Source organism: Pleurodeles waltl, chromosome 5 (genome assembly GCF_031143425.1).
Source record: "Pleurodeles waltl isolate 20211129_DDA chromosome 5, aPleWal1.hap1.20221129, whole genome shotgun sequence".
Lineage (NCBI taxonomy): Eukaryota > Metazoa > Chordata > Amphibia > Caudata > Salamandridae > Pleurodeles > Pleurodeles waltl.
In genome coordinates, this window is record NC_090444.1 from 362091806 (window position 1) to 362107719 (window position 15914).

General features: G+C 43.4%; 2 protein-coding genes across 7 annotated transcripts in view; one reads left to right on the plus strand and one right to left on the minus strand.

Moving 5' to 3' along the window:
• Positions 1-7378, minus strand: part of NDUFAF5 (NADH:ubiquinone oxidoreductase complex assembly factor 5) — a 117734-nt gene extending 110356 nt beyond the window's left edge. Inside the window, exon 1 of one of the 3 annotated variants that reach the window (XM_069234105.1) lies at positions 6456-7378. In XM_069234105.1, the coding sequence (XP_069090206.1) occupies positions 6456-6878 (423 nt within the window). In that variant the 5' untranslated portion in view covers positions 6879-7378. The remainder of the gene's footprint in view (positions 1-6455) is intronic. The other 2 variants (XM_069234104.1, XM_069234106.1) reach the window with 2 other exon arrangements.
• A 100-nt stretch (positions 7379-7478) lies between these two features.
• Positions 7479-15914, plus strand: part of ESF1 (ESF1 nucleolar pre-rRNA processing protein homolog) — a 199337-nt gene continuing 190901 nt past the window's right edge. The window contains exons 1-2 of one of the 4 annotated variants that reach the window (XM_069234100.1): positions 7479-7644; positions 14910-15571. In XM_069234100.1, coding sequence (XP_069090201.1) covers positions 14953-15571 — 619 coding nt within the window. In that variant the 5' untranslated portion in view covers positions 7479-7644; positions 14910-14952. Of the gene's footprint in view, positions 7645-10101; positions 10235-14909; positions 15572-15914 lie in introns of those variants that run through there. The other 3 variants (XM_069234103.1, XM_069234102.1, XM_069234101.1) reach the window with 3 other exon arrangements.

Below are 15914 nucleotides of genomic sequence, written 5' to 3' on the forward strand. Positions count from 1 at the left end.
AATGCAAAAGCTCATCCGAGTTCCTCTGCATCTCTTGCTTCACCTTCTGCCAAGGAATCGACTGCTGACCGCACTGGAAGCCTGCAAAACTGCAACATAGTAGCTAAGACGACTACTGCAACTCTGTAACGCTGATCCTGCCGCCTTCTCGACTGTTTTCCTGGTGGTGCATGCTGTGGGGGTAGTCTGCCTCCTCTCTGCACTAGAAGCTCCGAAGAAATCTCCCGTGGGTCGACGGAATCGTCCCCCTGCAACCGCAGGCACCAAAAAGCTGCATTACCGGTCCCTTGGGTCTCCTCTCAGCACGACGAGCGAGGTCCCTCGAATCCAGCAACTCTGTCCAAGTGACCCCCACAGTCCAGTGACTCTTCAGTCCAAGTTTGGTGGAGGTAAGTCCTTGCCTCCCCACGCCAGACTGCATTGCTGGGAACCGCAACTTTTGCAGCTACTCCGGCCTCCGTGCACTTCCAGCGGAAATCCTTTGTGCACAGTCCAGCCTGGGTCCACGGCACTCTAACCTGCATTGCACGACCTCCTAAGTTGTTCTCCGGCGACGTGGGACTTCTTTGTGCGACTTCGGGTGAGCACCGTTTCACGCATCCTCGTAGTGCCTGTTTCTGGCACTTCTCTGGGTGCTACCTGCTGCTGAGAGGGCTCCTTGTCTTGCTCGACGTCCCCTCTCTCTCCTGTCGCAATTTGCGACATCCTGGTCCTTCCTGGGCCACAGCAGCATCCAAAAACGCTTACCGCACGATTTGCAGCTAGCAAGGCTTGTTGGCGGTCTTTCGGCGGGAAAACACTTCTGCACGACTCTCCACGGCGAGAGGGATCCGTCCACCAAAGGGGAAGTCTCAAGCCCTTTTCGTTCCTGCAGAAACCTCAGCTTCTTCTGTCCAGTAGAAGCTTCTTTGCACCCACAGCTGGCATTTCCTGGGCATCTGCCCATCTCCGACTTGCTTGTGACTTTTGGACTTGGTCCCCTTGTTCCACAGGTACCCTAGATTGGAAATCCATCGTTGTTGCATTGTTGGTTTGTGTCTTTCCTGCATTATTCCCCTATCACGACTTCTTTGTCCTTTGGGGAACTTTAGTGCACTTTGCACTCACTTTTCAGGGTCTTGGGGTGGGCTATTTTTCTAACCCTTACTATTTTCTAATAGTCCCAGCGACCCTCTACAAGGTCACATAGGTTTGGGGTCCATTTGTGGTTCGCATTCCACTTTTGGAGTATATGGTTTGTGTTGCCCCTATCCCTATGTGTCCCCATTGCATCCTATTGTAACTATACATTGTTTGCACTGTTTTCTAAGACTATACTGCATATTTCTGGTATTGTGTATATATATCTTGTGTATATTTCCTATCCTCTCCCTGAGGGTACACTCTGAGATACTTTGGCATATTGTCATAAAAATAAAGTACCTTTATTTTTAGTATAACTGTGTATTGTGTTTTCTTATGATATTGTGCATATGACACTAAGTGGTACTGTAGGAGCTTCACTCGTCTCCTAGTTCAGCCTAAGCTGCTCTGCTAAGCTACCATTATCTAACAGCCTATGCTGCTAGACACCCTATACACTAATAAGGGATAACTGGGTCTGGTGCAAGGTGCAAGTACCCCTAGGTACTCACTACAAGCCAGTCCAGCCTCCTACAATACCCCACACGAAGAAATAACAGTCTCACAGTAGCAAAGCTGTTGCTTAGAGAGTTAATACCATGGTTTGGATTTACGATCTCTTTAGAATCGGATAAGATAACTCACTTCAACAATGAGGTGATTAAACTCTTATGTGCAGCACTAAACATTGAGCTGAAGTTGCATTGTAGCTATCGCCCAGAAGCCTCAGGACTAACGGAACAAATGAATGGTACTTTGAAATCAAGAATTGCCAAGATGTGTGCTGCTACCAATCTAAAATGGCCAGACGCATTACCTTTGGTGTTGATGTCAATGCGAAACATACCCGACAGGACTGTCGCCACATGAGATCCTCATGGGCAGAGCAATGAGATTGCCAGCAATTCGAGGCAATGCACTTGTCATTCTTACAGATGACATGGTGTTGGACTACTGCAAGGGTCTGGCTGATGTGGTTTGCTCTTTCTCTCAGTAGGTGCAGGCTGCTGCCCTGCCACCCATCCATGACCCAGGTCACAATCTAAGAGCTGGAGATTGGGTCGTCATCAAAAAGCACATTTGCAGAACCCATTTGGAACCGCGCTGGAAAGGTCCATTACAGGGGGTGCTAACAACTACAACTGCTGTAAAGCGTGCAAGGCTCCCGTACTGGATACATGCAAGTCATACAAAGAGACTGGTGAGTCCGCAAGACCATGAAGAAGTGTTGTTGAAAGCAAAAACCACAGCGAAACAAGTGGCTGTAAATGAGTCAGAACAAGAACGAGCTGAACTCGAAGTTGAACCTGAGCTTGTGGAAGATTGGTCTATTACCCCTGTGAGAGACGAGAGTGAAGAATTACAGGAGCGTGAGCAAGAGCCTAACTCAACGGATACAGCAGGAGAACCGAGCGCAGCAGGGGTTCTCTCAGAAGCAGACGGTGCTGAAAGGCAAACAGAGCGAGTGCCAGATCAAGAGGGTGAAAGAGTTGAGACGGATCAAAGTCAAGGTGATCGAACTCCTCCTGAACTCATTGCAGGTCCATCAAGAGAAAACACCATAGAGAAAGAAAAGGACAAGAGTCCAATCCTGAGGAGAATATTGACAGGCAGAACAGGAAAAGGAGATAATTGGCCTGAATCACAAATTGGGAAGAAGAAAGAAGTGGTCATAAATGAAACAATAAAAGGAAGAAGTGGATACTACGAGAAAGGAAGAATTAAGTGAAGGAGAATTAGGTGGTGAGCGAAGGTTGAAAAGAAAGAGAGAGTAGCAAGTTGAAGATACGCAGGTCCTGAGTGGGCATATGCAGAAACAAGCGAATGGCAAAACTAGTTTATGTCCTTTTGTTTTGATAGAGAAGTTCCAAGTCAGTACTTTGATGCAACCTGAAGGTCATCAATAAACTAAGTTGTTGAGCTAATCGGGAAAAAACATGAAAAAGAGAGACTGTTAAAATAAAACTGGAAAATACATTGATAACCTGATATGACAATTGAAAACCGGATGTGACAAGCTTCTAATCGATTTTTGACAAAAGAGAAAGGGTTCCTAGGTGTGAAACTGAACTGCGAGAAAGAAATATTTTTCCTTCATTTTTTTATTTTTATGTTGCACTTTTTATAAGAGTTGCTTCTACTTTTTGAGTCTTTGCAGATCATGGCTGAGTTAAATAACCAAGTTAAGAACATTAGATATTGTAGGTATTTGAGTGTTGGAATGGCAATTATGTGTGGAGTAATGTTTATAGTAATGATTGTGGGTATGTCTGTTCATGAAATGAAGAAGGTTACTATTGCTTCTGTCCCTGAGACAACTACACTAACAGCCTTAGAAAGATTTAAATTAGATGAGAAATATTTGCATGACTATACTAATGCTCAAGGAGAGCTTTCTTGTAACGTTTTCTATCGCTTGTTGAGTATGTTGAGACAATGGATGTAAGAAATTGTCTTGTGTGTACGCAAATTCCTTCCTCTGTGGAAGAAGGGGTTACCTACCATAGTTTGCCTTTAACGTATGACATAAGCTGTAGTCTGCTACTAAAAAGATTCTATAACCAAGAGTATATTCAATATTTTTATTCTAATTATGACGTACTGTTTTCTTTTGTTCCTATTATTAGATACCTGAGTAAGGTAGCTAAAGAGCATGATATAGTATTAGAGGTTTCTTTGAAACGACATTAACGTTTGGTACCGCGTACGCTCACAAAAACAATCTAACATGTTTGCTTTCCCCATTAAAAAAGAGCTTTATAGGGCATACTGATGACAGAAGAAAGGCATTGAAGGAGAAATTAGAGAAAGGATTAGAAAAGAGAACTTATAAGAATGATTATGCTTACACTGCTATTAAAACGCAAGGGAAATTGGCCTCAGATGCATTACGTGTAGGGAAGCTTTGTGTATATATAGGACAAAATAACTATTTTGGGAACGAGTGAATGTAGACATGTGTTCTTGTTTCAGAGTAAATGGACTTTTATGCTGAATGGTCAGGACCCTGAAATTCCTGGGATCTACTATATTTGTGGACTTAATGCTTATTACCGTCTTCCTAGAGGATGGTATGGGACACGCTATATGGGGATAGTTTTCCCTAAAATGTATCCGATAGATGATTTAAAGAAGTTTCCAAAAGTGAATGAATTACATCATGAGCGACAGAGGAAGGAAACTTCTTCTGCAATCGTGGGAGATATTTTTGGCGCAGTAAATTCCTTCTGTAGGAGTATTTTGAATGCAATCAAGATCCAAAAGTTGTCTATTATTGTGGATAACATGCTGACAAATTTTAAAGGGGAAATACTCCTGTTAGATACTGAATTAGCTGCACATAGAGCTATGACACTTCAAAACAGGCTTGCGTTAGACATACTTTTAGCAAAATACGGTGGAGTCTGTAGGATGATTAGTGCTAGGCATTGCTGTTCTTATATACCTAATAGTGATAAGGAGATAAGAGACTTACGTACTAACTTAACTAATTCAAGTAAGGATTTGAAAGAACTGAAGGAACCAGGGGTTTGGGAGAGTTGGAAATGGATTTACTTCAGTGGGCAATTGGTTTATTCAGATTTGGAATGGGGTATTATGAAAACTGTACAGGGAATATTAATTGTGATTGTTTGTATATTAGGATTATGGGGTACATGTAAATTATGGCAAAAGATAAAATGAAGGAGGTATAAAAAATAATCAGAAGACGGAAGAACAACCCCAGGGAAGAATCAATAGAGATAATATGAGAAGAAGACAAAGTACATCAGAGACTGAATTGTAAAGATGATGGCAAAGAAAGGGGTGATGTCATATTTAGTCAGAGGAGGGACTGTTTAAGCCGATATGTTAAGAAAATTATTAATGATGTATATGTGTTTACTAATGAGAAATGCGTAGAGAAAGGAATCATAGAGAAAATAATGTGCACGTTTGAAAATGTGCCCTCGGGTGTGATCACCATGTGCACTAATGACTGAAAATGTGCAAAATAATGAAAAGATATAAGAAAATTGTAATATTATGTCATAATGAGATGTATAACCTATGTTTTGCATTAATTTGTAGTACTAAGTTAGCTGAACTAAAGGCATAGTTTTCCTGGGCCTTTCTGCGATGGACCGGCGATCAGGAAATGATGAAGACAATTTGCTACAATTATGTGTAGGGTAGACTAAATGTACTTTCCCAGGACTTGAACAATAGAGGCACTGACTGAAAGGGAACATGCAACAATTTTGATACCTAAAGGGCCGGATGATGAGGACATAGCCTGGAGAACCAATCCACATCTTGTGAACAAGTTCATATGAAAATTTGTAGATTCTGTAAATAGAAACTATAGGTTAAAAGTCGTATCTGCTGACTGACCAATTAGCAATAAGGGGGATGGACTGGGAGACCCTAATAAAAAGTCATAACAAGGGGATAAAATCAGAGAGAGTTGTGGGGAGAGAATTGATGATGTCAGGAGACGCTGTCCGAGGTACTGATATTAGGCTCATACTCCGATGAGCCTGATCCGTAGCTGACTAACTGATGACCTGAAGACGAAGACTGACTTGCTGCTGATCCATCCTGGATAGGTAGCTATGAAAATGTGACTGACGATTTTTATGGCTTTTCTTCTAGGTACCAACTGCACTGATTGTAAATATTCTTCTTAGATAGATTTTTCCAAATTAATGTTTTTTCAAAGGTTTCCGCATGAAATCCCACATGCTGATGCTAATCTTGGTTAGGCAGGCTGTTAAGGGTGACGCTGACAGTGACAAATGACTGACCAACTTACTCTGCTGAACTTTGCTATAAATGCTGGCATACTTAGCTTATGAAATTGCATTGTCGTATATGTTCCTTTCAAAAGAGGATGTTTTTCTGTTAACAGATTAATAAAGAAGCGGTTCTGAATAAAGATTTATCTAACAGATGCTTTGAATTGTAATCAATAGGGAAATCAAATTTTTCAACTGCTTTCAGAGTTGTGGTTATTCATAAATAGATGGGTTAGTTGTTTTTCCATATAAGGTGTTTCTGGATTATTGATGTTGATTATTGGTCCAAGGGTCACTGCATGACTAGGATACACCATGCAATTCAAAAGGTACATCGGCCTATATGCGTCCCCTTGTAAGTTTACTTACTAAGGACCAGGCACGCTAGCACACTTCATGCAAGGATTCTCCCTTTCCCGTGACTTGACCCCCCCCCCCATAACATTAAATACGTTTGGGGGGCGACACTACTTATAAGCCCAGGCATATCTTGAGGAGGTCCAAAACAACACCTAATGTTAATTTGCCCTAGAAAGTATAACAATTTTAACTCACCTCTTCTTTGAGGTAGTTGTAATGCTCAGCATTCGGCAATGCAGCAGACCAGTTTTTCTGTTTCCTCTTCATGTTCCGATCAAACACCCTGAGAACACCGTCTGCCCGAGAAGTGAGATCTCGTACTGGACGATGACTCCTGGACGGATGGTTAATTCTTTGAACCGATGGCGCCACCACAGGGTGGAATAACTGAGTATGCATAAAGCAAGAAGGCGCTGGCTTGAGGCCGTTAACAAAAAACCTCCAGAATTTAAAAGCCACAGGGTATCCATCTGGCCTGCGTGTAAGTGGTGAAATCCCACAGGAGTAGGTAAAGGGTACTCTGTAGCCTACGTGACAGTCAGCGATGTCGCATGGAGAAAAACGTGCAGGTTGTGCATAGTTCCTGTACAGGAGGCGGAGGTGATTTGCGGCACTCATATCCAAGGCAAACCATGGGCTCCTGCTTTACCTTATTCTTTCTGCTACCCTCATGCAGGCTGGTCTTTCCGGATCCAACTTAAAACCGAGGGCAAACTCAGTTGTGAAGTGTACTGCTGGGTGGCATCAATGCTGGAGTCCCTTTCAGGTTATTAAAATAGGTGCTAGAGGTTTTGCTATGCGATGCAACGACAAAGTACTCTTTCTTTAGGTGCTAAAGTCATATATTGGATGTTTACGTGCTAAAACCAGGAAAGGGTACCTACTGAGTGGTGGAGTGCCAATTAGCTTTGCCTATTGAAACACTGCTTGCATTGTCACCCACGAGATGGAGTGACAAACGTCGCTGCCGGGTCATTAAAGCGCCAGGTTCGCTTAAGGAGTAATTTTCCCGAGAAGACCAGTGCACCTATTTCCAATCCGACGTCCTCCAATACTCCTCTAACGGACGCCGTGACAGTGAACAGGTTCGGCTAATGCTTACAGCCAATAAGGTGGGCGCAAACATTGTAGGACGAAGGAAGCAAGAGTGCGTGGGATTCGCTGCTTAAGTTATTGTCAGATGTTCATTGGCTGTGGGCTTGGAAGTCTGCACGTGGCCATGGCACTGCGTTTAGCTGCTGCACTCCTCGCCTTCCTTCCGCAAAACATGTGTTGAGCTGTTACCGCTACATACCGATTGACAGTTTAGCGAGGAAACCTAATAGTCCAGCCTATCAGTCAGATAGCACCAGTGTGTGAGCCTGGTATGTAAACAGTATTTAAGGTAAGTTCAGACTGACTCCACTTTGATTCATCCACGCAGCACTTAGCTGCTCGAGACCAATCTGCTCTCTACTTTCGCCTTGAAAAGTCTGTTTCTGTTGCCCTTTACGCCTCCGCTTTACCTTTTTGTCTGGATCCAAGGCATTAGTCCTCATTTATGTAATCTTCCCCATGGTCGCTTCTTTTACGTATGTCGACGCTGCCCGTCCTATGCAGCGTTTGGCATCCAGTGCAGTGTTGTGTATTTTCAGGTCTGCGGCCATCTTTGAAAAGTGAACTTTTCCCTGGCGTCAACAGACAGAAGCAGCCGATCTACGACGTAGGCTTATATACCTAGCTGCGTGCTTTTCCATGCCTTCTCAATGTTAAATTTTACTCTAACGATTTGCGTAAAGACATTTAATCTTCATTTTAAAATCTTTTACAGTTTTGGGGGCAATATGTAACGAGAAAAATGTAAAGGGAGATAGGTATAATAGTAAATATTATCGCGACGAGAGGTCGTCTCTCAGATTGTTTATTAAAAGTGAGTTTTTAAACATGAATTGAGACATTCCAGACCGTGCCCTGATGGCACTACTATTGGTGAACTAAGAAGCCAGTCAGGGGTCATGTTTACCCTTTATGTGGACGAGGGGCCATATGTACGAACACAATTTCCCATAGGCACAAATGGGAAAACCTGTTTGATACATCTGGCCCTAGATTCTTATAATACACGGAGCAAAAGTTTAGTCTACTAAATCAAACAAGTTTTTTTTTGTGGAGCAGAAATACTGAATTAAGAGATTTGAAGGTGCTCTAGTGTGATAATGAAGAAAAGGGCAACTCTAAAAAAAAATTTGCTTCACAGTGGTCACATCATTTGAGACCAGTTTACAGTACAAATACATTACAGTAAATTTGAGTAGATTATTGAAGTCACTAGATCTGCAGGTCTGTTAACTTCTATGATTTTTCGAGGCATGATTCAGAAGTATGTTTACCATTCTCGGATTGTGCCTTTTGCGCTGTTTTCTTTTACCCTCTTGCTGCAGTGGCTATTGTAAGTTAAGGTAATGTGCCTGAATTTCAGTTTGCTTCCCCTTTAGTTGAGCCAGAAGCGTTCTTTGTGTCACCTCTCCTGGGTCAATCTAGTTTTACATCAACAGCCTGTGCCTTAAGAGATTTCTCCAGAAAACAGGATTATGGCCAAGAGCAAGGCAACCACAACACACCTTCACAAATGAGATGGGCTGCATGCCCATTCAGTGGCCAGCTCTGCCCACGGAGCAATAGTGAATGGTTCCAGACGTTTGGGTACAACTGGGCTGGACTCGTATGTCAGGCTTTCTGACTATAAACTGGACCTTTGAACCAGATTAGAATTCATCTTGTAACTTGAGGGAGCTCTACACAGAATTCAACCAGGGACATGAAACTTAAGTGTCTCCCTGTGGGAAATATATACTGAAACTGAGGAAAAGGTAGTCCGTGACCTGAAACTATGAGGTAGACTGTATGTGATGCTGGGAAATTAACTTAATTCCAGCTAGGGTTCGAGCCTCAGTTGTTCCACATGCTGCCTGAAGAACTTTGAATCACATAATGTGCAGAGATGAGATACCTGTTGCCGCTACCAACCTCTCCCTACCTCAATGCAAGAGTGATTGGAACCTCTTTGAATTCATTCACTGAAGAGGAGGTGAGAGAAGAGTCCAGAAGCTGTTAAAGATGCCCAGAGCCTCTACCATTTTCCCTGCATCTTTGCTTGGCCCCTGCATATTGTGCCTTAGAGTAGAGCCAAGTTGGTGGTGAGGTGAGCTTGGCCATCTTAACTGCACCTCTCCCTTGCATCTACTCCTCCCCTCACTGTAGCCTCCCGTGTGTGAACTACTGTGAGCATATCTGTTGAACCTGGCCCTATTTGCAGGGCTATCCCCAAACGTTTTGCCTTCTTCCTCCTATTTTTTCTGGCTTGTTTTGGTTGGCTGTAGCACGCTGGACACTTTACCACTGCAAACCAGTGCTAAAGTTCTTATGCTCTCTGTTTAAAATGTATTGGTGATTGGTTTATCCATGATTGCCATATTTGACTTACTAATAAGTCCCTACCAGGTGTGCCCATGGCATGGAAATCAAATGCTACTAGTGAGCTTGCAGCATGATTGTGTCACCCACATGAGTAGCCCTGCAAACATGTCTCAGGCCTACCAATGCAGTAGCTGTGTGTGCAGGTTTACACTGCCATTTCGATCTTGCAAGTGCACCCACTTATATATTCCTATCAGGGCAAACAGATGGAAGGCCTAAGGACCCACCTCTTTTCTGTTCTTCTGAGGGCAGGGAGAAAGGCTTTTTGGGAACACTATTAACGTGGCCCTGGGTTACAAAGGAGTAAATCTCTCCCCTTAACTTGGCCTGGCTATTCTCATTAATGACAAAATTAATTTATTTTCTTTTTATGACCCTCACCCAGTCTAGTAGAGGCATGCTTCATCATCGGATCTGCATTGGTGCCTACAAGCCAAAGTGGGCTTCAGACGGATTTCGGGAGCACTTTGGATAGCCTGCCGGGGGTCTAAAGATAAAAATACCTCACTAAATAAAAGGTATCCATTTATTTATCGTGATAGAGGGTATAATTAAAAATAAATGTTTTATGGGGGTCTTTTTCTAAGGAATTATGGTCTTATGACCATCTTTACACTGTCAAACACCCACTTGCCACGGCCCTACTTCCCCTTGTACTACATGTAAGTCACCCCTAAGTTAGACCTAAGGTAGCCCCATGGGCATGGTACAGTGTATTTATAAAGTAGGACATGTACTGGTGAGGTTTACATGTCCTGCTACTGAAATACTGCAAAATTTGTTTTTCACTGTTGCAAGGACTATCTGTCCCATAGGGTAACACAGGGATTGCCTTGAAATGTCTTAAGTGTAATTTCCTATTGGGAGCAGATAGAGATGAGGAGTTTGGGGTCTATGATCTCACAATTTAAAAATACAACTTTTAGTGAGGTTGGTTTTTGAATTGTAAGTTTGAAAATGCCAATTTTAGAAAGTGGACATTTCTTGCTTAACCATTCTGTGTCTCTGCCTGTCTGTGAAATACACATCTGGGTTAGGATGACAGTTGGGCTATTTGTGAGGTCACTCTAGTCAGCCACACAAAGGGAGCTGAGGCGTGCCCTGCATTTTCTGATGGGTCTTCCTGAGCTAGAGTGGTAGGAGGAGCTGACTTGCACATGAATAGAGCTGTCCTCGCCAAAAGCAGTTTCCAACCCCTTGCAGTGTGTATGGGGCCAGGGCAGGGAAAGGCAGGGCCTTGTGCACTACAAAGATTTCTCTTTGAAGTTTGCTTACTTCAAAGGCATAAATGAGTATAAGTACAGGACCTCTGGCATCACAAAGTTAAAACACTTCAGGACTGAGGACATTCTGCGAGGAAGAATAGCTAGCTGCCGTAGTAGGGACTGTCACTCTGCCTGTTGCTTTGTTGTGCTGGCCTACTGCTTGCTTGTTTTCTCCTGAGAGGGAAAAGACTGGACTTTGCTGTCTACATCCTGCTTTCCAAGGTTCTCTTAAGGCTTGAACTGAGCTTGCCTCCTGTTAAGAAGTCTCAGGTACATCAAAGACTTCAACTGCCAATGCTTGGGCTCTCTTGCTAAGAGTCCTGACTTGCCAAGGGTGCCAAATCCAGTTCCTGGGCCCTTGGAAGTGAGCCCGGGTGCAACCAAGAAGAAACTAAGCACATCGACTCCAGAGCCTCTTTGGAACCGGCACCACTGTCCGAGTCTGCACCACTGCCTGCACTGGAGCCATGGTTGCAACGAGCACAAGACAGGCCCAACGCTGCAGCAGCGCCTCTGAAGTCCCACTACTGCTAAATCCTGAGTGGCATGTCCCCGACGTCTTGGACACCGACTCCACCGTAGCACCTGTGGCCCCATGGTGTGACTGCGACACCACAAAGTTGACGCCTTGTATCTTGACCTGCTGGATTCATCTACCCAGCCGGGTCGTAAGGAACAGATGCCTTGCCACTGATGCTGCATCAACTTCCCTGCAACTGTAAGGAATCAATGCCTCATCTCCTCTGCCTGGCAATACGGAACTGATGCCTTACCTCCCCGATAATGGTATGGAACCAGTGCTGCACCGGCTCTATTAACGCCTCACCTCCCCGACTCCATGCAACGTCTTTGTTTCCCCATTGTTTTCCAAGGTACTGTACCTAGGGCCTCTGCGACTCCGTGACCAGGCGGCACTCCCTCGTGAGTGGCATCGGACTGTTGGGAACGACTCCGTTAAGATGCTGTGATAGCCCCATTTGCAGCTAAGCAATTTACTAAGACTTAATCTTTGAAAATTCGCATCTTTACTTGTGTATGTTGGATTCTTGTAGTTTTGGTCTTGTTCTCAGATACATATTGGCTGTTTCTCTATACTGGTGTGGATAACTTTTGTGGTGTTTTCGCTGTTACTGTGTGTGTGTGTGTCTGTGTGTTTATTTATTTTATACAGTGCCTCCAAGATGCCAAGCTACCAAGGGGGTGAGCAGGGGTTATCTTAGCTGTGTGACTCCCTTACCCCGAGTGCGAGTCCCTACTTGGACAGGGTGAAAACCACTGCCAACTAGAGAACCCATTTCTAACATTGGTGATCACCAGTGAGGATAGGACTTGTGTACACTACTTCCATGTCACAGACCATTACACCTCAACATACTGGTTTGATTTTTCTCTTTTTGCAACTCTTGCGTTTTAGCCACAATCATGTATCACTCTGGTGAGCCATTAGCAGTAGCTGCAGATTTGGTGTTTGAGTAGGAGAGGTTGGAAACCTATATGGTGCCTCAGCTCAAAAAGTTCTGCAGGAAGTTCAAGTGTTCTTTTAAAGGCCTCACTAGTAAGGAGGAGCTGCAAAAGGTGCTGAGGGCCTGGTTGGCAGCCAGAAAAGCTGGTGAACACACAGGATGGGAATGATGTTGTGGAGGAGGAGGAACAAAGTCTGCAACTGGGATAGCAGGAGGAACCAGCATTGCCTGTGGGTTGGGTGCCAGCCTAAATGGTGGAAGAGATCCCTACAGAGCTGGCAGCAGTTTTTCCTTTCCAGGTCTGTCCCCAGAGGAGCTGGAGAATAGGTGGCAAGCTAGGAAGATCCAGTTGGAACTAGCCAGGCTCAAAGCAGAGACAGAAAAAGAAAATCTTGCCATGGAGGAAAAAGATATGATATTAGCCAATGAGCTGAAATTGAGAGAGCTGAAGCTGAAAGCCAAGGAGCTGAGTTCTGCTCAGATGGTGCCAGCGAAAGTACCATGTCCCGTACTGAAGAAAAGGTCCACATACTAAGATACTTGGTTTCTAAGGAGGGGGGTGACATATACCAGTGGGCTCAGACATATAAGGTAGCTCCAGAGGTGCGCAGGGCCCCTGAGGTTGATTGAGGAGCTGGCTTCGGGAGTCATATTCTTGGTGGTGGGAGTGGCACTCTACTGGCTCTAGAAGGGAGTGACAGGGAGAGGTGTACCCCCCACTGAAGAAGACCTTGTTAGGGAGTATGGAGTCAACCCAGAGAAGGGTAGGTTGAGTTTCAGGGACAGTCAGATACTGTTTAAATAGATGGGGGATGATGAAGGGTACTTTTTCAAGGCACAGGATGGTTGGGTAAAGGGTAGTATGGTTTACACATGTGAGGCTGTACAATATGATTACTGGGGAGCATATGTTCAGTCACAGTTTTCCAGAGCTCTGCCAGCACTTGGAGTGTGAATTCTCTGACCCCAGGGAACTTGCACTGGAAGCAGCTAAAGCTGTCTGTACTCACAACCTAAAAATTGAATTCAGAATGGATAGAAACAACTTTGACAAAGCAAAGTCTTAGGTAACCAGCTGTGGCACTTGATGGATGTGAAACTAATCAGTTGAAATGGGGCTCACTGTGCAAAAGAGCTAATAGCTTAAGTGGGCCAACCCATTGCCCGGTTCTGTACGATGTGGTGGGCAGAAGCAATATGTTAATAATACTTGAAAAGACCAGTGAATAAAAATAGCTGGTCAAAATCCCTCCGTGTATGTGTGTGTATATATATATATAAATATATAAATATATATATATTTTTTGTTGTTGTTGCGTGTGGCTGGAACTGCGTCTGGACCAGACCTAAAAATGCAGGTAAAAATAAATATTATGTGGACACAACAGCTGAGGATGACTGAGTTGTTGCCTCACATTGTAAAGATACGCAGTTCCTTTTATATAATAAAAATGTATGACAGGAGTTATACCCTTTAAAAAAACTGTAAATCACATTATACTTTCAGTAACTTTTGTTTTCTAAACTTTTTTTTTTTTTTTTAAAGTAATCAAATAACATAGTAACAACACGCAAACAAGTGTACCGGTACCCCACGTGACATGTCCATCATACGACAATAGGCCATGGAAAGATCAAGTGTCGTAAAGTATAAACGTCCAGCCATTTGCCACATATCTGGGAGTGTTTCTGCAGGCAACCCCTGGTCACTTAGGTTTTTCCAGTTGTGCACGCCAGTCCATTCCTATCCGCCATTCCTTAAGGGTGGTCTGGCCTCCATTTTCTGGCAGTGTCGTGCTTCGCCACCACCGCTGCCATCCCAACCGGAGATCGGTCTCTCAGAGAACTCCGGACCCCATCCAAAATGCATAGAAGTGTCTGAAAAGGTGTAAGGGTGTTGTGTGTTTGGAGTGTTTGAGTTACTTTCAGTAACTCTTGGACCTTATTCGTGCAAATCCATGGTGTCCAATTTGGCAAACTGTCCATTGTCCACACCCTGTTGCTTGATCTTTATTTTTTCTGCTGTTTTTTCTGCTTTACTCTCCACCTCTATTTAACAATGTAAATAAACCCATAATGAGGTATGGCTTTTACATGGAAAATGCTGACTAACTGAATAATACAAGGCAAGACTAAAATGATGTTCTTATCACACATATTTATATAATGAGGGTAACCCATTTTGTGTTAATCTAGAAGCCGCTCCAACAAATTATCTTGGTGGTTCCACTTTCATGCATGCTCAGTTCATGTTCATTAGGCCGAGACAAGAACTGTGTAACTACGTGTACTGCATTTATGTTTCTATGTGTGCATTTCTTAGAGATGTACTTTGTGCAAGTATAGATTTGGTACTCATTTAATTTGAGCATGAATTGAAAATTATACTGTAGTTTGCAGGCTCTATTGTGCATCAACATTCTTTCCTAACGACAAACCATATGACACAATGCTGTTTTCTCTAGTTTGTTTTTTAGGCGTGCAACAAATTGTCTCAGGGTCTTAAAAATGGCATCTGCAAATGATCTATCCAATGACCAGCGGTTTAACCGGGTCACAAAGGACCCCAGGTTTTGGGAAATGCCAGAAAAGGATAAGAAAATCAAGATTGATAAACGGTTTCGAGCAATGTTTGATGACAGCAAGTTCAATCTGAAATACACTGTGGACAAACGAGGAAGACCAATGAACCACAGCACTGTGCAGGATATGAAACGATTTTATGACCTGGCCGACTCCGATGACTCTGATACCTCTAAGAATGACCATGCAGGTAGCTCACAAAAGTTGAAAAGGAAGGGAAAAAAGAAAAACGCTGAAGAAATTCCTGGCTTTGAGGAACCTACTTCTCACAGAAAGCTGAACATCCTATGTAAAAAGGATAAGGCTGGAGCCGTCCAGCAGAGGAAACTGGAAAAAGAAACTGACAGTATCAGAAAGACTACTTTAAAGAAAGACACTGAAGAGAGGAAAAGCACTGTTGATCAAATAAAAGGTGACTTGAAACAAGCGCAGAAAGAGAAGAACCGCTCCAGAGTAAACAAAAGAAAAGAACCACAAGTATTAAGTCCAAAAACTGTGAGATCACAGAAAGAAAAACACACAGTAAAAAATGAATCAGCATCTGGTGGGTTTATTGTGACAGATACCATGTATACATAGGCCTTACCATTTTTTGTCTTAAGAGCGAACATATTTGTCAACAAAGTTTCTGTCTATTGCTTAAAGCAAGCCGCTCAGTCTTTCAGGTAGCTGGAATATAGATTGAGGCACTGCCAATGGATTTCCCCATCTCCCATTCGAGAAGAAGGCATACAAATTTTGCTTTAGCTCCCTTCCTTAGCCAAATAAAGGTGCTACAATGACAACAGTTGTGGCATTGAGACATACTGGATAGGCACTTCTTTAAAAAAGAATATTTCTTGTCCGAAATTGTCCTGCTTGAATTATTTGTGCTACTGTATATTACT